Here is a 21,169-nt window from a genome sequence, read left to right as displayed (position 1 = left end):
ATCCAAAGCAAGGGCATAGCACTGATAAGCTGGATGAAGATAAAACAAAGTAAAATCTGTGTACCATCATTCCTGAATGGTGCTGGTGATATTATTCCAGCAGTAGCCTTCTCAGTATCGTCTCTTTCCTCACCCCCCTTTAAGCAATGTCTTCCCACTGGCATTGCTTGTAAAACAATTTGCAACTCAACAGATGAAATCACGGTCAAGGTGAATTTGATAAACAAAATCTTTTTTCCTCAATTCTCTCATAGGGCTCTAGTTCCCTCAGAGAAAGATATCGTTATCCTCAAGCTGGATCTGACTCACAATGACCCTGATAGGCTTAAGAACTTAAAACACTGCCCAAGCCTGAGCCATTCTTATGTTTTCTGCTGTGAAAGTGGACAGTCTCTTTCCATGAAAAGCTTCCTGAAGACAAGGACTACACTCTATTTTTGTTGTTGATGACAAGCCCACATGAAAGTGTTGGCTGCCCTTAATCTTCCTAAGGGCCCAACCATTGACTCCACCTTAGAAGACAACAGATTATTTCCGTTCTTTAGTGTGTGCTGTTCATTCAAATGCTAATCAAATAAGGTAATCAAAAGACCAAATATTCCATCTCAGGTCTTTCATGTACCTCCTTGCTCTTTTATTTTCTGATTTGTATGTCTTTTTCTATATCATCTTCTCTAACGCAGTGTTGGCTGAAAGCAAAGGATTTGATAAGTAGCTAAGGAAGAATGCCATTAAAATGTTTTAAGCAGTGTTCATACAATGTACAAAGGCAGGCTAGTTACAGATCACAGTCTACCTAAATGCTAGTGCCACTCACCCCAGGACACAATCTTTCTGAGTCGTGTACTCTCCTGGGCCTCAGGGACCACACAGGAAGCAGAAAGAGGGTTTTGGTTACATCAATTTTAAACAACAGCGGGTGGCCCGGCACAGTCAGATACAGAGAGAATTATGCAGAATCATTCTAGTTCTCAACGGGAACTCCACCTAAAGTAACAATACAAGGACATCACGGCTAGCAGTTGGTGTTTTAGGACTTTGGGCAAATTACACTCTGGATTTTGCATTTCATTATCTGTAAAATGCCAGTCTTGACGGTTTGCTAGCCTGACAGCGTAAACTCAAGTTTACCTTTTCTAGGTCACGGGTTTCAAACCCAGCCCGAGAGCTGCTTAAGGTCCGGAGGGAAATTGGTGTCTCATGAAGGTCCCCATCTTTGTTCAAGATGGGGTGGTTTTCTTCCATTTTCCCTCAAATCGACCGGGTTTGGACGGAAACTCATTTGACAGTCCCAGAGAGCCTTCTGCGGGCAGGGCTCCCAAAGCCCTAAAGCGCTGTGCACCGCCCTGTGGCTGGCCTGGGCACAGACAAGGCGGAGGAGAGACCTACCTTCTCCTGGGCCCTGCTGAACTTCTTCTGCACCTGCTTGGCAAAGAGGCCAGCAGCACCTCCAGCCTTGCCCTCGGCCATCCTGCGGCTCCCCGGGGGCGGCTGCCCGGGCCCTGCGCCCTGTGGTTTTCTCGCCCCGGAGAGGAAGTGCCTGCTCCCAGCATGCCTCGCTTCCGGTGCGGGCGGGCCTCGCACTTCCCGGCTGCGGCCATGGCCTGCGCTCTGCCCGAGTCCTAGGGCGGCCTCGAGGCTCACCCCGAGCCCCCCAGCGTAAAGCCAGGCCCACGGTGCGGCCCTCTGAGACCTGCGGCAGAGTCCACTCGGAGTCCCACTTCCTGGGTACCGCTGCGGTCTGTGCTGAGGTCCCAAGGCCCTTCCACGTGGCAGCGGGCAGGGCCAGGCACATCGGGCCGACTGGGCACATCCCAGGTTGGGCCTGTTCGGCAGAGGTGGACACTGAGGCCTGCTCTCTAGAGGCTCATACTCAAGCCCAGCTTCTGTGAGTCCAGTTCAACAGGAATATCGGCCCAGTTAAACAGAGTTCACGAATGTAGGTCAAAACTCATGCTTTAGGGAAAGCAAGATAATGATGGCAATTAGCATGGAGTAATAACTGAAATAAGGGCGCTCTGGTAGCCTCGTGATAAGAAGCTGCGCAGCTGTCCCAAAGGCACTCGGTGGGAATCCAACAGCTGCTTTGCTGGAGAAAGAATGGATAATCCTGTGATTTACTGCCTCGGAAAACCCATTGGAGGGTCAGCTATTAAAGGTCAGCCCCGACTTCACGGTACACAACAAGGGTGTTGTATCGGGAAATGTGTTTCAGTTATATGATTATGTGCACTGGGTCACCAAGTAAAATGTATTTCTTACGAGAAGTTGCAATTTGAAAAATGGCAATCCACTGTTAGCAGTCTTGGGATTGATAAAGGGAGGAGACTGTAGACCGCATTTGAAAGGGAAGAAGTCTACACCATACCTCCGGCTCCTGATCTCAGTTAAAAGTGGAGGTACACATGAGTTGGAGAGACAGGAAAGGAGAAGACTTTTCCCTCCAGTTGGAGGGGGAAAACCCCACAGACATAAACACAGTCTTTGGGAAAAGACATCTTGCTGGTAAAGATGAGAGGAAGGTCCCCCTACAAGATGGATTGACACACTTACTGTAACAGTGGGCTTGTGCATATTGGAGATAGTGGTAATGTTGTAGGATAGGGCAAGTTTACCATCCCTTGTTCATAGGGTACTGTGAATGCAGTCAGCTCAGTGACAGTTAACTATGTGTGTGTACGCTCACAAGTTCTTCTAGCTAGATGGCTATGGGTGCACTTGATGGAGGTAGAATGTAAAGCGAGACATAAATTGTGCAAATTAGGTGGACAGGGCCAAGATTAGAACTGCTGCTTCTTTAGGGAGAAGGTCTCTAAATGCAGGACATTCCTTGGTCTGTTTGAAGAAATAGCTGGAATTTAGATTCACAGCAGTGAATTTTTTTAAGAATTTTTTTTCTAAGAATTTTTTAGTTGAGGTAAGATATCCATAAGGGAAGGAAAAGGGTCAAAATACAGCTCCTAAGGAAAGAAGGGAAAATCTGGAGTCCTGAGACAAAATTGAATGCTCTTTTCTTCTTTTGTTTTCCAGCTCATTTTTCTAATCCCTGCACTCAGGACCAACTATGTTGCTGGGGGTATTGGGAGAACAAAGAGAAATAAAGTACAATCCTTGTCCTGTAGATGTTAAAAGTATGGAGGTGGAGGGAGACTGTAATCAGATTATGTTATTGTTGTTGTGTACCACAGAGTCAGAACTGACCCATAGTTGACACTCCAATGGGTTTCCAGAGGCAGTTAATTGGGAGGAGATAACCCATCCATCTCACGCAGAACGTCAGGTGGCCTTGAACCACATGCCTTTGAGATTGCAGCACAGCTTCATGCCAGTCCAAATGAAATCAGGTTATAATGTGCCAAATTTCATTTTAGCTGCCATTGATATGGCCCTGATTCATGGTCATCCCAGACATATTAGGACAAAATGCTGCCTGGTTCTGTGCCATCTCTGTTATGGGTTATGGATCAGGTTACTGTGGTCCATAAGGTTTTCACTGATTTTCAGAAGCCAATCACCAGGTCTTTCTTCCTAGTCCATCTTAGTCTAGAAGGGCCTCTGAAACCTATTTAGTGTCATAGTTGCCGCACAAACTTCCACTGACAGACGGGTGGTACATTCAACCTAGTGGTGCAAAAGTGAGATCTCTCACTTGGTTGGCAAGAATTCTACCACTAAACTGTCAGTATCTCCATTAAATTCATTTATGGAGATGGACAGAATGTTTAGGTGGTTTCTCAGTGCTCACTGAGGATGGCCTGAGAGGGGCAGATGGAAAAAAATGGAAGGCCTTAACATTGGATGGGGAGGAGTGGGTGATGGCACGCACAGTAGGTGAAGAAAACACAGAGATGATGGTGATGATAGGCATGTCTTTAACAAGAGGCTGTATCTCTCCTAGGTTTTCACAGCACTCTTAATAAAGCTCAACAGTTGTCTCTCATGAAATTGTCCACAGTGTTAATCTCTTGGGAACAAGTGAAATTGGCCACCAAATCATGCAAAAACAGCCCTTAGAAGTTAAATATATAGGGAAATTGAATAATATAAAGGGTAGACAACTTGATCAAGATTATTTGGCCCCTCAGTGATGGAACCGGGAAGAGAACATAGGCTTCCTTACTGTAGTTGAGCTTCTTGCAGACAGTGCTTTTGTGTTTGTTTCCTTGAGGCCTCTGCTGACATACCTGACATAGCAGCCAATTCCAGAACAGACCTCAGACAAGTTTTCCTACTATGCTTTAACTACCTTAATACTTCTTGTTTGGTCTTCAGTGGCTGCTAGGAATAATTACTCCTTGTCACCTTAGCAGCGAAGCATGCACTATATGCACCAGTGCCCCTTGCTACTTATCCTCTTAGCCTCCTTTCGGTTCCCTTTTGTTTTCTCCCTGGTCGCTTTACCAGACTGGAGCCCCGGGCAGGATGAAGCAGAATTATCGGTTTCCCACTTCTCAGCAGTTTATAGAACCCTGGATCCGGTTGTCTATTTTAGTCCCAGCCTCCAAGTGCTGACTCATACTTAGTTTGAGGCCCCATATTGCTTCCCCTCTCCCCTTCTGTTCAGCCTTCCCCCCACCCCAGTGCTTTCCTTTCCTTTCTCACTATCTCCTTTTCTTCTTTCCCCCCTGTTATTTCCTCCCTAATTTATTTTCTAATTCATCCCTTTCTTTGTCTGCTTACTGCTTAATCCTACCTCTGGTGTATCCTGGTAGTTGCCAAAAGCTGGGAATGAGCACTAGTTCTGGGTCCTGATGAGGAAACCAAAGGGCAAGCCCTGCAGTCTATCTGGGAGAGTCATGCAAGTTTAGGTGGGACCATCTAAAGCACCCCATGCCTTTGAGTAAAGCACATGTAGAGTTGGGGGAGAACAGGTTAGTAGACAGGTAATATAGGTCCTAAAATAGCCCGGTGGATAATGTAAAACCACTCAGTTTGTGAATAGGTAGGGGTAGTGTCAAAGAGAGCACTAGACTAGAGTCGAGGTGAACTCTAATCTGGTACCTATAATCACCTTTCTTTCTGAGGGCTTGAATCCAAATAGCATGACACAGGATGAGAATGTATATTCTGTTTTATTTTCTTTGCTATATCCAGTTTAGTAGTCTCTTAGAATGGTTTCCTTGACACAGGATGAGAATGTATATTCTGTTTTATTTTCTTTGCTATATCCAGTTTAGTAGTCTCTTAGAATGGTTTCCTTGATGGCATCAAGTTTTTCTGAGGACTTAAGAACCACCTTGGGAAGGCTGTCGAATCCAGGAAAATGTTCAGTTGTAGGCAACGATCTGAAGGAAAACCAGTGAAGTCCATAATCAGTGACATCTATCTACCTCCCTTTTCTGTTTTCTTCAGAGTCCAGTTAAATATGACCTTTTAGTGAAAGAGTGAGGTGTAGGATGCAGGTTTCAGCTGTTAAGATACGTCATTGCACAGGCATATACACAAGACATAATGGCAAGAATGAGTTTCAAATTTGCTTATGAGCTCATCCTCATACTGCAAGACTCCAGAAAGTATTTCAAGCCTTGAAGGAGCAGGAGTTGTGGAGCTTTACCACAAGGTCCGTGTATTGTTGTAAAGAACCTCACTGAACCAAGGGGAGCTCTGGTGGCCTAGTGGCAAGAAGCTGCACTGCACTCCCAGAGGAACACGGTTCGAATCCACCAGATGCTCTGCCGGAGAAGGAGGCGCAATATCCTCCTGTACCAGTCAGATCTGATTTGACGGTACACGCACACAAAATAAAAATAAAAAAAAAATAAAAAAAAAGAACCTCACTGAACCTTGAAGCATTATTTAATATGGTAAAATTATGCTCCATAGAGTAAAGCAAATTCTCATAATGCCCTTAGAGCTTTTCAGAGAGGGTATTGGTGCTTCCCTCCCTTATCCAGAATGTTGGCTTTTCTGGAAACTCTTTCCACCTTGGCTTCAACAGAACAATACTGATATATGTCTGGTTCAAGCTTGCTGCTGCCACTGTCTTACCCTAAGCAATAAATTGTGTGATGAAACTTGCTCAATGGGTATGTGAAGGAGGACTCAGGATGATGACATAATTGAACAAAAGTGCTTTATGAAGAGAAGGGATGAAGAGCCACTTGAATGTGGTTGAGGAGGTGATGGCTTTCCCACACCAAGTTTGTTTCCCATCCCAGGTAGGGTGTGAATTCCTTGGTAATCCTATTTCAACCTCTCATTTATGAAAACTCACATTATTTATCCAAGAGATGTAAGCAGAGACCCGAGTGAAGACTGTGGGCTTCCTGGAGACGTTACAGCCCTGGCTGGACACGAAACTGGTCACTCCATGGACAGTGTACTGGCCGTTCACCAAGCAGTGCAGGGGTCCTCCAGAATCACCCTACGGTGAGGAGAAGCAGAATTGAAAAACTGCCCATCTTCCGATCTTTGTGTCTTTGCTTTGTCTCTTTTTTTGTGCCTGGCCCACGCCATCTCTGCTGGTAAAATGCTGTACAGTTTTAAAGCTGCAATTCAGATTCTCATCTGCTTTATGTCCTCACTATCAAGATGAATCTCTTTTTCCTTTCTTAATAACCATAGTCCCTTCTTCTTCTATTGCAACACTTATGGTATGGTTGGTTTTGTATTATAGTTTCATAATTTGTTTCCACCTCCCACTCATATTTGCTAGCTTCTTGAGACCGGAAGTAGGTCTTACTGATATTTTCCTTTCCAAATTGTTAACATAGAACTTTGAATGTCATAAACTCAGTAACTTATATTGGCTTAAATGAAACTTGAGGTGGGGAAATCAGTGACTAATACAAGGTAGGTAGTCAGCATGTGTTAAACTAAACTGGAATGAAAAGGAGAGAAAGAGATATGTTAGGTAATAGTTATGTGCACTCGGGCTTAGAATTTGAGAAACCTTTGTTTATAGAACATGACTTTGATCCTCTGCTTCCAGAATGCCAGAAGCAGTCCTATAATTCCAAAAATAAAATTGGAAGGTATTTCTCTAGTCTGTCTGACCAGTCTAGTAGGAAAGATCCTGACATTAGAGATCTCCTAAGAAAATTATCTTGTTCTGTCTGCCACCTGACAGAGAAGTCTATTACAGATAGACCCCATGTAACACTATGAGTGACCAGGTTTTTACATTTCCACTCTGTAATAAAAGCAACTGGCCAAGAATCGCCAAACATTTAAAGAAAACCATCAATATAAAACTGAAAGAGACAGAAAAAGATTATGTAGGTAGAATAATACTAGCAATAAATAAAACTTTAGATAATACCACACTCATGAATAAGAATAGCATGCTATTAAACAGAACATTCAGACAGCATATAGAAGCTTTGGAAAATATGAGAGGAGAAATAAAATATTAGAAGTGGAGAACACTTTAGAACAAGTAAGCAAAGCATAAGGAAAATAAGAAACAAATGTGAATAATAGACAACTAAAATGAAAAGGAAATAAAACCCAGTGTTTTCCAGAACCAAAAGTTCTAGAACTTTTACGGATTAGAAAAGTCCACAAAGTGTCCATTAAAGTGAATGCAATTAGAATCATACCAAGACTTAGTGGTAGGGTCAAGAGGAAATAAAACAGGTCACTTACAAAAGAATAGAAAGCTTAGGGCTGAGGCAGTGTTCAGTTGAATACTTAACCAAGCAAATGAAAAAGGCGAGATAATCATTAACTTTAGAGAAAACAAAAGTTATTCCGGAAATGAAAGTTCCAGAGATGTAGGATGATTCTTTTAAGTAGAAATTAGCAGTACCTTTCCCAGCTGCTTCTTAGAAAAACTGTTTTCAGAACAGTAGAATGGTGGAGAGGTCAGTGAAGGAGAAGAGGACCCTCAACCAGATGGATTGACACTTTGTAGCAATGGGCTCACGTATGTCAGAGATTGTGAGACTGGCACAGGATAGGATAGGGTTCCTAGGATAGCTGTGAGTTATACTCAACTCAGTGGCATCTAACAACAACAGTCTATCTAGGGGTCTTGGAACACAAGACTCCATTTTAAAACTGGGAAAATTTTGGGAAACCAGAAAGTTTTCACTAAAAGTTTTTCAAATTCATAAAAACTTCCTTTTTTTACTTCATTCTATTTTACCTACACTACTAGCCTTTTACTGACTTTTCTTTCTCCTCCACCTGGTTTGCACTTTATAAATTAATCTATAATCCTGTCCTTGTGTCTCAACCAAGCTGGAAAATACAGCCTTGGATGAATCAATTCCCTGTCCTACAACTGGGTCTTTGCATAAAACAGAGTGAATCCATGTGGTCATTACTATAAAAATAAATGGTCTTCAATCTCAGCCTGTTTGTAGCAGCTTGGAGGACAGTCCTCCCATTTCGCTTAACAGTTACTCCAGATATAAACAACCCATATTCCTAATGTTCCCCAGTTAACCTGACTCCTCCCAGGACGGTAGAAAATAGAATAATGTGGAACAGCTTCCAGCCACCTAACCTGCAAGTTCTTCCTGTTCAAAGCCAGCTCCACCTGTGCTTTTGGCTCCGTCTTTTCTTTCTCTGGACCTTGTGTTGTTATTCCTCTCTGACTCTACATGGTCCTACCCTCTCTTCCTATAATATGCTCTTTTCTCTTTAAAATCTCCCATTCTCAACTCATCACTCTCTTTACTTTTTAATCTACCATTTTATTTTGTTTGCTCTTCTTTCATCCAAGATTCACTGAGCACTTTACAATTCCCTGCTTTATTAAAGTCTGTAAATGGTGCCGTTTGTGCATGACTAACTTGAAAGCTTGGTAATTTGAACACAACCACAGAAGAAAGGCCTAGCAATCTGCTTCCATTAAGATTTAAACTTAGCTTGGGGAGCTCTGGTGGCCTAGTGGCAAGAAGCTGAACTGCAATCCCAGAGGCACACAGTTCAAATCCACCAGATGCTCTGCTGGAAAAGGAGGGACAATCTCCTCCTGTACCAGTCAGATCTGATTTGACGGTACGTGCACACAAAATAATAAAATAAAATTAAAAAAAAAACCACAAAAACAACAAACTAAAAAAAAAAAAAGATTTAAACTTAGCTCAACTCGTAAAGCCGAGAAAACTAGGGAGCCATTCTACTGCTAACACATGGGGTCAGCATGATAGTGCCTCTTCATTCCTTACCCTCTCCAAGTACACTTCTGCTTTCACCATTCCTCTGAAATTTATCTTTCAAAGTTTGCTACTGATACCCAGTTTCCAAATCCAGTCAACACTTTCATATCTTCTGGGACTCTTTTTGGCATTACATTTATTTTAATGAGCTGTCTCTCTTTAATTCTCTGTAAAATTTCTTTCACCAGGTTTTTCCTGTTACCTGTAACCATTTTTATCTCCTTGAGAATTGTCTTTCAAAATAGTTTATATTCTTTGGTGATTTCCCAACCTGCTGTTCTTTTGCCATTCTAAAACTTATCCCTTATTCTTGGGTATTTCTAACTCAGATCTTTCCCCCTAACTATATATTTTGATAGAATACAATTTGATTCCTCTTTATGTCCCCAGCATTATCTAGTACACACAACACCTTTAGTGACTGTTTTTGAGTTACATTAAGTAATCTGGAAGATGGTATGCTAAATAGGAGAGGATTCTTTTTATTTATTAAATGTAAACTATTATTAAAGGATTTGGACAACTTTCCTTTACCATACCTACCAGTATATACTGCCATAAATAATGCTAGGTTGAAGAATTGGTGGTGGTAGAGCTACAAGAAAAGTTGAAGATTGACAAGAGAGACACTACCTTATTCACAATTACGCCGCCAAGTGCCTGCCCTATCACTGACATATATCAGCACACGTGTTGGGCTTCTCGTCAAGCTTTTGAGGTAGGACATAAGCAAGATGAATTTTAAGGTCTTTTCCAACTATGTGATTTGGTGGATAGAGAGTTAAAAGCACAGAAGTAGAAAGCCAGAGTAGAAAATGGAATCTGTATGTGGGTGGGTAATTAAAAAGTGAGGAAAGGGTGGAGGAGGAGGCAAAGGAGAAGGACCCTGGAGTGAGGCTTCTTACTCCTCCTGTGTGTGTTTACCTGGCATCCGGAGCGAACCCCATCTCCACCAGCACACACCATGGTGTTCTTCACAGTGGAGCCCCAGTAGGAGGAACTGGAGCAGGTGGCGTAGTCCACAGTGGGCAAGTAAGCCTGCTGCAGAGTCTGGGCCAGCTGGCCATTGGCTGCATGGGACACACAGCATTGCAGGGTCAGTTTCAAAATCTGTTCAGGCAAAACCCCTCTATGCTCCACCAAGCCTTCTAAAGTTACTAAAGCTCTATTGAAAGCCAAACCTAGAGCAATTTCCTTTTCTCTGCCTACATCATTGTCATGGATCCCTGTGCTTATGTCTCTTTCTCTCTGTCAACTACAGGTTCCTTCCTCCAGGGAGTCATCCTTGATTACTCAAGCACCAAGCCACCAATTTCACTCCTGTCCTTTTTGCACTCTTGAATAACAACTGAGGAATCAGAATGTTCGTATTTGTTGACACCTTATCTGACTATTCTGCTTCATCTTTACACTGTAAAACATGTTTACAGAAACCATAGCACTCTTGTTTCTATATCCTAGTTACTTTCTTTTATCTGGCTCTTTGAACTTTTCAAAGACTTTGCACGTATATCATTTCTTTTGATCCTTACGGCAATCCTTTCATGTTATAGATCAGGAAATTGAAGCACAGTGACATTAAACAAACTGAGAACAGAGCCGATTAGAAGCATGTCTCTCAGATTTTCTTAGCTCCAGGTTTTCCTAGCAGATTAACTGCTCACAAGGCCTTGCTTTTCCTTCAGAAGTTTAAATCCTGCCTGGTGGCTGATGAACTCCTGTGTCAAGCCTAGTGGCTGTCACTTTTAACTGTTTCTGCTCATAGTCTTCCCACCTTTCCATCTGACTTGAATGACATTCACTACCAATAGTCATCTTCCCATGATGACTAGAAGAAAGTTGAAGCTTCCTCTGTCTCACTTACCTGGACCTGAAGCTAACCCTGTTCAGCTACCCCCATTCCAACCCACAGCCCATTGACAACCTGTGGAGGTAGCATGATGGTATAATGACCATAAAAGTGGACATTAGGATGCCTAGGTTCTACCCTCAGCTTTTTGTCAGCCAGCCATATCGTCTTGTACAAGTTCCTTAATTTTTTTGAGTTCCTGCCCTCTCACATAGAAGAAGGGGTTGATATGGAATGAGGTAGCCTAGTGGATATCTTTTGACTGCTAACTGAAAGGTCTGTGGTTTGAACCCACCAGCTGCTCAGCAGGATAAAGATGTGACAGTCTGCTTCCGTAAAGATTACAGCGCTGGAACTCACTGAGGTAGTTCTCTGTCCCACAGGGTCATTATGAGTTGGAATCTACTTGATGGCCACAGGGTTGGTTTAGTACAGAATACTTTCTAAAATAAGGCTTTTGAAGTTAGAAGAATCTATGTATCTCTGACTTGATAATTTCACATCCCATTCTTTTCTCTTTGTTGTTGAGTTGGAATCAACTCATAGCTGACCTCCCCTTTGCCCTGTTGGGTTTCTGAGGTTATAAATCACACAGGAGGAGCTTGCCCATCTTCCCCCTCAAAGGATCCTTTGTGAACTTGAATCACCAACTAGGTGCGGCTTTTGGGTTAACACAAATCCATGTGGACCATGCCACAACATTCCAACTATTTCCCCTCCTCATCTCTCTTAATGCACCAGCTAGACAGAGAAAAAAGTCCCCCATGAGCTGAGCTGCCATATCATGTTCCCTGTGATGTTGTTGTGTACTGTCTAATCAAAACCCACTCATAGCTGACCTGCCATCAAGTTTTCAGAGGCAGTTGATGGCAAGGAAGGAGATAGCCTGTCTTTCTCCTGCAAAGCAGCTAGTGGATTAGAACTGTATGTCTTTGGGTTGGCAGTACAACTCTTTGCCACTAAGCCACCTGAGCTCCCTAAGTGGGTAGATTAATGCCAGTGGAAGTGACTAAGTAGATCATTAGTGACTAAGAAGCTATCGAGTGCTAATGGAAATTACTTACTCATGGTCCTGCCCCAGCCTGTGATATAGCAAGGACTGTTGTTAGGCAGGATGGTTCCCTCTTGGGGCAGAACACCCAGCTGGACATAGCTGTTGAGAGAAACGCTCTGGGCCAGGCGCAGCAAGGCAATGTCATAGCTGCAGGAAGAAAGGAGACTGCTTACTTCTGGGGTCAGTTCTTCCCTCAAGTCCTTTATAGGTGGTTGTATCCCATGGGAACCAAGACTCTGAGGACAATAACAACAACACAATCCTGAAAACAAAGATGGTAATTTGCTAAGCCTCAAACTTGAGGAATTAGTCTTTTGGTTAGCACTGTGACTCATTACAGACTATGCCACAGGAGCTCAATAGGAATTAGTCATTTGGGCTGTAGGACATAAGCCGTTTAACAGTAGCACCTGCTGGTGAGGCCTTGATATTGCAGCCTAGTTCTTGTTGCTGTAACCAAGGGGAATGGTGCTTTCAGCTAGGAAGAAGGAACAAAATGATTTGGTGGCAGAGAAGAGCGCTTATAGGAAAAAAAAAGCTGTATTTAGACTCTAGAAGCTTTGCAGGAATATCCCAGTTACTTAAATCCACCCAGTTCTCCAACCCCACACTATAGAATTGACTGCCATTTTAATTCCCTAACAGAAGTTTACAACTTGGTGTTGTAAGAGTTCTTCTGTTAGGACCTACTTGAAGAAATTAAGTGAGCCAATCCTGTAATCCACCCTCTTAACACACACACACACACAGAGTGGGATGTGACTCATAATGGACCTTTCCTTGGGCATCCTAGGCTACTAGGCTATAAATCACCCAGGAGGAGATTGCCCGTCTTTCTCCCATGGGGCTACCAGCATGGCCTTTAGATTAGTGGCACAATGCCCTGTGGACTATTGTGCAAGGTAAATTCTCAAAACTTTCCTGGATAAATGTACCAGCTTAATGCTCCACTCCAAAACATGGCATCTTCTCTCAATCTCAACTGGGACTCTCTACCAAAAGCAAAGCCACAGACTTGGTATCAGACTATATTTATATACCTATAACCCCCGCTAGTCATAGGTGAAGAAAGCCATGACCACTATAGCCGAACCAACCAGCCCTCCACCTCCCAGCCCAGAGTCAGATAATAGCCCTGTCCTTACCCAGCAGCCACATTATTGCTGTTCCAGTAGGGATGCACCACAATCCTCTGCACGTTCACATACTGCTCGGTGCCTTCATTCTGGTACAGGTTGTGGTCTCCGACCACTACACGGAAGGTCATTTGGCTGGAGTAAGAGAAAGAAATCCTTAGTAATTCAGAGACTTCAGCCTTCTTTTCCCTCCTTAGAGAAAAGTTGGAAAGTCATCCAACATCTCATCTTTAGGACAGGAACCCATCTTAACCAGCCCAGACAGAGGAGGAGGTAGAAGATGAGAAAGTAACACTCTCCTATTCCCTAATTCATTATTTTAAGTTAATGACAAAACTCCTAGCAACTTCTTTTTCCTGGTTTATTGGGCTAAACATCATAGGCTGAGTATCTAGTACTCTGTGACAGGTGTGGTGAGCCTAAGTAAAGTAATGCCTCTCATCTCACAGGGGGATTTTGAAGGACATAGAAAGTTCTATACTAATAGTTTTTTTTTTTTAAAAGCACTTTTATTTCATTATTTTGTGTGTGTGTGCCATCAAATCAGATCTGACTGGTACAGGAGGAGACCGCCCCTCCTTCTCCGGCAGAGCATCTGGTGGATTCAAACCGCGTACCTCTGGGATTGCAGTGCAGCTTCTTGCCACTAGGCCACCAGAGCTCCCCTATACTAATAGTTTTTAATTAAAGCATGGTCTCTGAAGCAGCAGCATCACTTGGGAATTTGTTAAAAATGCGAATTCCGGACTTGATTCTGGGCCTACCAAATAAAAAACTCTACCAGATGGGCCCAGAAATCTGCACCCTCAAAATATTTCTGATTCATGCTCAAGTTTTAGAGTCACTGCTCAAGAGAAATAGGAATAGTTACCAGGCAGATTTTGAATAGGTACTTGCTAAATATTTACTCACTTATAATTATCACAACAACTCCACAAAATAGGTGTTATATAGGTATTGTTATTCCATTTTAATGAGAACAGACAAGGAACATAGATAAGCTAAATTTCCCAAAGTTACATAGCTAGAATGTGGAGTGGAATTTGAAATAGGACCTGCCTGACTCCAAATCTGTACTTATTATACTGTAGTGGAATTGTATATTTGGAATCCAAACACAAATAGAAATAAATAGGCCATCATCCATTCCTTAAGGTGGTGCCCAGAGAGTTGGGCACCAGAGTTTGTCTTTTCCTAGAAGAGTTAGGCATACAGACTCTTCAATTCTTAGGGGCCCAGTAAAGCTGGGTTTTGCTTTTCTCACCTGTCCACACAATGAGCAGCTGTCATCACCCAGTTCTGTCTAATGAGGGTCCCTCCACAGGTGTGATACCAGGAACCTCCGGACAAGTATTGAAGGGAAATCTAGATCAAGAGGGAAGAAAACAGAAATTTCTTTTTCTCAAAGGGCATTGCCCCAAACTATATTATAACACCTTACATTTCTGCCACTGGGCTTGAGATGACAGGTTTCATTTGGCCTGCCAATTGCTTGGTCATTTGGTAGTAGGTCCCTGGAGTGTGACGTTGAGAAGGGGCATGCAGATGCCTTAGTAGATCAGTAGGAAAAGTGTTCCACTTTTGGATGATGTTTTCTGCACTAGGGAAGTGAAAGATAAATATATTTGGCATCCCTGCTAGAGGTTTTGGCAATGAGCCTATAACCCAGGTCCTTCCTTTTTTATTTTTCCTTATTGAAATGAGTCCATCAAGTAAGCCCCACTGATTTAGATCTTCAGAATTCCTTTTCCATTGTTCTCAAGACATACTGTTACTAGGTACTTGTATGTCAACTATGATTCATAGAGATCTTACAAACAGCGGATCTGAGCCTTGCCCTGCCCTGTCCCATCTTCACACTCTCCTCCATGCTAGAGTCCATTGTTACAGTTACAGCATCAGTCAATCTTGTTGAGGGCCCTCATCTCTTTCTCTGACCCTTCATCTTTCTTTTTCCAAGGACAGGCCCCTCAAAATGTAGCAAAAACAAAACAACAAAGAAAAAAACCACCTAAAAGCCAAAATATATAAGTCAAAGTTTCTATCATCTTTACCTCAAAGAAGCATCCTAGTTGCACTTTCTCCAGCATAGACTCGTTTGTTCTTTAGACAGTCAATGGATGCTCAGTACTCTTCACCAACACCACAGTTCAAAGGTATCAATTCTTCCTTTGTAATCCTTGTTCATTGTCCAACATTTAGATGCATAGGAAGCAACTGGAAATATTATGGCTTTCATCTGGCTCACTTTAGTCTTTAAACTAATGTCCTTACTTTCTAGTATTTTAGAGAGGTCTTTGACAGCAGATATCCCCAATGCAACACATCTTTTTGATTTCTTGGCTGCTGCTATCATGGGTATTAATTGCGAATTCAGGTAAAAATGAAACAATTTACTTATTTTCTCTATCTATCATGTGGCTTATTGATCCAGTGGTGAGAATATTTGTTTTCTTGATGTTGAAATGTGATCCATATTGATCTCCTGCAGGAAGTGCTTCAAGTCCTCCTCACTTCTGCTAGGTTGTATCATCTGCATAATCTCCCCCCATTTCAGAGGATACTTAGAAGCACTTTTGGAATGCCCAGTTGATCAGCTCCTGTGCTCTCCTTTAGCGCCATATATTATACTATAGCTCCGCTCTTAAAAATTGGGCCTCAAACTTTGGTAAATTAAATCTAACTCTGACTGTATTGGTTCCTCTCACAATGTGACATTTAATACCAGTTATCCTGACAGTTTTAAACGTTTGTGTTTACTTGAATCAAGGCCCAGATGATGTGTTACAAAAATGGGACCTCTTTATATAGTCAAATAAGCAAAATCTTCTACTTGTGAGTGAAGTATGTGTGCCAGTGCATGTGTGACACACTGTATGGAGTGGTTGGTTATGTGTGTCATTTGAATTTGCAAGCTTGCAGTATGGTTGTGTGACTGTGGCACAAGTGGTATTGCTGGGAGTAGAAATAGGGTCTTTATTTGGTGTGTGCCTGGTAGAGAAAGTGAATGTTGTTGAGTTTTCAATATTTTTCTCTAAATTTTCTGCATTTAGAGACGACGTATGTCTAGTCTTATCTATCTTTATATCGACAGTGTAGGCAGTCAGAGCCACCTGTTCATGAGAACATAGTAAATGCCTCTGTATGCTCCAGCAACTCTTATTTTGGTGGGAATCAGAGGCAGTGAGGAAACACCCACCTGAGAGGGCCAGGAATTTCTCCTGGACTCAGTCCCTCCGACTACCCGGGCGTTGGTTTCCGGAAAGTCCTCGGTGCTGTGTCCTTTGTGAGGCAGAAGAAAAGTAAGTGATGACTAAGCGTGGGATCAGCTCGAGTGGGGGAGTGGGAGTTGTGCTTTGAGGAATGTTAGCGTTGTCTGCAAATTCACAGTCTCCTCTCTAACAAATTAGGGGCTTAGCTGTATGTTCTCTGAACCCCTTCTGAAAGCTGTCTGCTGCTCCTAGGTGTCCCCAGAAGTCTGGCAAAGTGTGCAGGACCCATTTCATACACCAAGCTGGGGCCCCAGAGGTATCCATCCACTCCTCTAGACTCAGGCTCCTTGAGGTCTCAGCTCTGCTCAGAGTCATTCCTTCATCTAGAGACCTTTCAACCTCTGCTTTAACACGGTTCCTCAGGGGACATTCCAATTGGGTATGAGTGTTTCTCTCTGTCAGTAGTGGTGTTGGGGAAGCCCAGGCCCTCTGAAGAGGCTGCTCTGCTTCATAGATCAGGAATCTGCCACCTGGGGGTGCTGTGTGGCCCTGATCTTTTCTATCATGGACTTCGGAGAGTAAAGTTTTTGCTTATAGGCAGTGTTCCACCCCTCCCTGGTACAGGGATCAGGTCTGGACATAGGGACAGCTTTCGGACCCTTTTGTTGAAGTCCCCCTCACACTAGCACTAGGGCCAGATGACCCACTTACCATAAAGGACCAGGGTGGCGAACACCAGGAAGCGCAGCATGTTGCCAGCAGAGCAGACCACTGCCCCCTTGCACACACCAAGCCCTCTTTATATTCCTCTTATCAGCAGCTTTGCTGACCTTCCTCCTGCCAGCTGGCAGGGCTTCGGGTGGAAGTCAGGGAAAATCACAGGTGACATGGAAATACAAATGAAAAGATTTCTTTTCAGGTAAACTCATTTATCTGTTGTTCAAAGACAGAACAAGGTCAGGGCCAAATTAATCATCTGCTTTTAGTTGAAAAGCATCCAACAAATTCTTTTTTTCAGCAATGGAGATCTGGAACTGGAGTGCCCCCTCATCAAAGTCCACCACTGCTGTCCTTAGTGCCCCTATATACAAGAAGTGGATGCAAGGGTGGAATGGAGGGCAGGAGCATGGTTAGAGGAAGCCAAGCCAAGAAGAAGTCAGCAGCATCCCCAGGTTTCAGGATGCAGAAATAGCTACAAATGCAAGGAGATGAAAGCAGGAGAGAAAATTCTGATTGAGGAGAGTACTGAGAGACAAGCTTCAGAGAGCCAGATGGGAAACCAGATTGAAAGAGGAGAATGTGGAATGGATCCGAGAAAGCCACCCTTAGGACAAGGAAATATTGTGAGGGGTTTGAAGGTGGAGGGTAGAGATAGCCAGAGGTGGGAGTAGGCATACTTTGCAGGAGATGGAAGGCAAGGAGAGGAGAAAGGAGGGAGGCACAGGGTGCCAAGAGCATTGTAGGTGGAGAACTTTGGGTTGGGCGTAAAATACGCAGAGCCATTGTAGGCCCCAGAAGAGAGGTGGATGCAGAACTGTGGGTGGAGCAGTGATGAAGGCAAAGCATGGGGTTTTTATTTTGGCAAGGAAAAGCCAGGAAGCCGAGAGGGAGGCAGGAGATTTACCTGGTTCACCTAGGAACTTCTTTGCATTAGACACGCCAGAATTCAACCTATGCTTATAAGATCTCATAAGATCCTATAGCTCTAGGAAGGAGATTCCAAGACAGGCTCAGAGTTCCAGATCACCCTCTTTTCAGACCCGTAAGCTGTGCAGGGCAGCTGTACTTTGTTTTGCAGCTTAGGTATCCTGGAGGACTCCCTTTCACCTAAATGGCCTTGGGAAAGACGGCATAGCTGGCTTAGATAACCCAGGGCTTCTTTTATTATTTCCTCTCCTACTTGCCTGCTTTCTCTGGAGAGAAAGGAGATAGCTTTAGCTGCAGCATGAAGAGCTGAAAGGGAGCCTGTAAGGTCTCCTAAAGCCCCTTGATTCCCCTCCTTTAATGATACATATTCCAGGGTGATGGGCATCCAAGTGCAGGGGCCAGTGTTTTCTCCATCTCTGACTTCAAGATACCTTGCGTAAACCTCAGCTTGAGGACCCCAATACGTACTTCAAAACCAGACCCTTCAGGCAGGCCTCCACTTAATGCTATCTCTGATCCACTTAACTAGCCTCACCTCCCATACGTATAGTTTGGCCTACTTTTAATTCTTAATGTTAGCCATGGACTACAGTCTAAGTTTAAATTCTGAAGTCTGCATTCCTTCTGTCTAATTCCAATCCTAATACATCCTTTTGCAGTCTTTGCAAACACAAAAATAAATGTACAAGGATATTTGTTAGAGGATACCTTATCATCATATAAAAGATTTTTTTTTTTACTTTATTATTTGTGTGTGTGAGAGTGTACCGTCAAATCAGATCTGACTGGTACAGGAGGAGATTGTCCCTCCTTCCCCGGCAGAACATCTGGTGGATTTGTACTGTGCGCCTCTGGGATTGTAGTTGCAGCTCCTTGACACTAGGCCACCAGAGCTCCCCTTAAAAGTAGATTTAAAAAAAAACCCAAATATTCATCTATAGGGGAAGTTTAAATTTGGTTTGACCATATGATGGAATGTTAAAAATAATCAGAATTAAAGGGACTGATATGAAAGAAAAAAAATCCTTAATATAGTGAGAGAGGAGGGTAGGTGCAAAGAATAGGTGTTGGGCTGCTAATGGAAATGTTGGTTGTTCGAATTCCTCAGGAAAGTTGAGGCAAACAGCCTCTGTAACGATGAGTAGCTTTGGAAACCCCATAGGGCAGTTCTGCTTTGACCTATAGTATCCCTATATGTTGAAATACACTTGATGACAATGGGTTTGGTTGATTTTTTTTTGTGTGTACATATCCATTGAAAAAAGATCTACAAGAATCAAGAATAAGATTTAAATGAGGAATGGATAGGTATGGGAGGGGGTGAGTAAAGATTAACTTCTTTTTCCTATTGTGTTTTTCTTTATTGACTCCTTGATGATCAATTAACAATGGAACAAATCTGGGACATCTCTCCATCTTTGGCAATGCTCCACACTTTGCAAGTGGGAAGTAGCATTAAGCAGCCCTCCAGTGCTCAGTCATTGCTCATGTAAGCAGCCTCAGGAACCAGACAGTAACCCAGAGTTAGAAGCAGTTTTGAGATTTGGGGGCCCTAAGTTATCTCTGAGAATGGTGAGAGCAATGGGTTTGAGGTACCATACAGATGTTGGGATAGTGTAAAGTTGGTCTAATGGACAGGTCATGAAGCTGGTTTTTTGAGCCTTCCCATCATTACTGTCAGCACCCTCTCCCTCATCCCAACTGCCTTCTTTTCTTAGTCCTCCCCTCAACCCCCAGCTTGAGCATATGTTCTAGGTATGATGTGTAGTCTTTCCTCCCTCCTGTTAAGTCTCTTACCTCCTGTGAGTTACTTATTCAACTGCTCCTGGGAGAGGCCATGATCTTTTTGGGCAAGAGTAGGGAAACTTGACAAATAGGGCTCTCTGGTAGGACATGTTTCAACAAGTTTGGGCTGGGGAGTTGTTAGGAAACGCTATAGTCAATATGAAGGATGATGGAATACTTGGCAAATTGTCAATGCTTGATTGATGGTGAACACAGAAGAGAACAAGGCTAGGATTAGAGTAAGAATTTATGGCTCCTTGTATTTATTTGATTTCTTAACATAGCCTTCAAAGCCAGTCTCAAATGGGCTCCAAATCACTCTTCTACAAAGCTGGTTTACACAGTTAATAGAGTGTTTAGGTACTACAATACTTTAGGAGTTGATGAAAACATTTTCATTTCTTTAAAAATTATTAGGGAGAAAAAGCAAATGCAACCTAGATGATATTTAGCTTTCTACCAACACAGATGTAAAATGTAACTTGATTTTTATTCATACAGATGTAAAATGTATTTTACTTTTATTCAATGGAGCAAGGGTTCCAGGAAGGCAAATGGGTTTAGAGATCTAGTCTGTTCAAGGTGGTTGGCAGTAGACAAACTGAAAGTATTTAGGGCCCACAGATGTCATGATTCAGCCTTGTATGTCTGATCTCTGTTCCCCGCACTACCTCACCCTGATGTCCTTTTCAGTTTTCCAGGATCACTTGTGTCTCTGTGCCTTTGCCCATGTGATTGTTCCCGTTAGAACTCGTTCCTTGAGTTCTGAAGTTAGATGTCACTGTCTTTTTGAGGCCTTCACAGATTCTCCTAAGAATCTGTTCCTTCTAACTCACCTAGCACATATCTTGAATATCCCCTAGCTTGTCATTTCTTTATCTTGTTTCCCCAGCTAGAAGAATGTGCTGTATTTGAAAAGGTCCTCATTTTACATCTCTCCATGCTTATGTGTACACAGTGCTCAACACAGTTTATAGTCTAGATTTGGGCCAGAGGATGTTTGGAGACAAGAAAATGGTTCAGTTCATGAAAAATACAGGAGAAGAGAAGCTCAATACAAACTTTTTTTTTACCAATGTCATAAGACATTTATTTCCTGCTGAGATCACATGTCCAATTCTCTCCTCTTCCAGAAAAGAATTTTTTCCCCTTTCTCTACCCCAGGTCGTCTGCTGGCCATTTTCTTCTCTCTTTGGCTGGGTACTCTAGAATGTCTCATCTCTGCGGTCCCAGTGGCTCTTCAGGACCTGGATATCCAAGTGCAGAGGTGCGGGATAACGGAAGGTAGCTGCAGTCCAAAGGCGCCCTCATGTGGCAATGCCCAAGATGACAGCCTGCCACTGAGAGGTAGAAGAAACACAGCTGGGTAGAATTTT

At 43.0% G+C, this 21,169-nt stretch overlaps 2 protein-coding genes across 2 annotated transcripts in view; both read right to left on the bottom strand.

Moving 5' to 3' along the window:
• The window catches only part of BIN2 (bridging integrator 2), a 47,407-nt gene extending 45,937 nt beyond the window's left edge, over positions 1-1,470 (bottom strand). The window contains exon 1 of the mRNA XM_006900217.1: positions 1,390-1,470. Within this exon, the coding sequence (XP_006900279.1) occupies positions 1,390-1,470 (81 nt within the window). The remainder of the gene's footprint in view (positions 1-1,389) is intronic.
• Positions 1,471-5,226: 3,756 nt separating this feature from the next.
• Positions 5,227-17,112, bottom strand: CELA1 (chymotrypsin-like elastase family, member 1). Its single transcript, XM_006900216.1, has 8 exons — positions 17,073-17,112; positions 16,349-16,431; positions 14,414-14,514; positions 13,159-13,284; positions 12,024-12,160; positions 10,035-10,180; positions 6,215-6,364; positions 5,227-5,285 (listed from the first exon to the last, which is right to left on the bottom strand). Exons 1-8 carry the CDS (start codon positions 17,110-17,112, stop codon positions 5,268-5,270), a joined length of 801 nt encoding a protein of 266 aa, XP_006900278.1. The 3' UTR covers positions 5,227-5,267.
• Between the last annotated feature and the right edge of the window lie 4,057 nt (positions 17,113-21,169).

Source organism: Elephantulus edwardii, unplaced genomic scaffold (assembly GCF_000299155.1).
Source record: "Elephantulus edwardii isolate Elephantulus edwardi_28Jun2011 unplaced genomic scaffold, EleEdw1.0 scaffold00278, whole genome shotgun sequence".
NCBI lineage: Eukaryota > Metazoa > Chordata > Mammalia > Macroscelidea > Macroscelididae > Elephantulus > Elephantulus edwardii.
This window is presented reverse-complemented; position numbering and strand designations above follow the sequence as displayed.

What these genes read in the sequence shown, in the direction of transcription:
- CELA1 (XM_006900216.1), bottom strand. Translation starts at nt 17,112, where the DNA reads ATGCTGCGCTTCCTGGTGTTCGCCACCCTGGTCCTTTATG. An exon ending in CGCCACCCTGGTCCTTTATG is followed by an intron (nt 16,432 to 17,072) that starts GTAAGTGGGTCA and finishes TGCCTCACAAAG; the next exon opens with GACACAGCACCGAGGACTTT. An exon ending in GCTGCTCATTGTGTGGACAG is followed by an intron (nt 13,285 to 14,413) that starts GTGAGAAAAGCA and finishes CTCTTACTCCAG; the next exon opens with CCAAATGACCTTCCGTGTAG.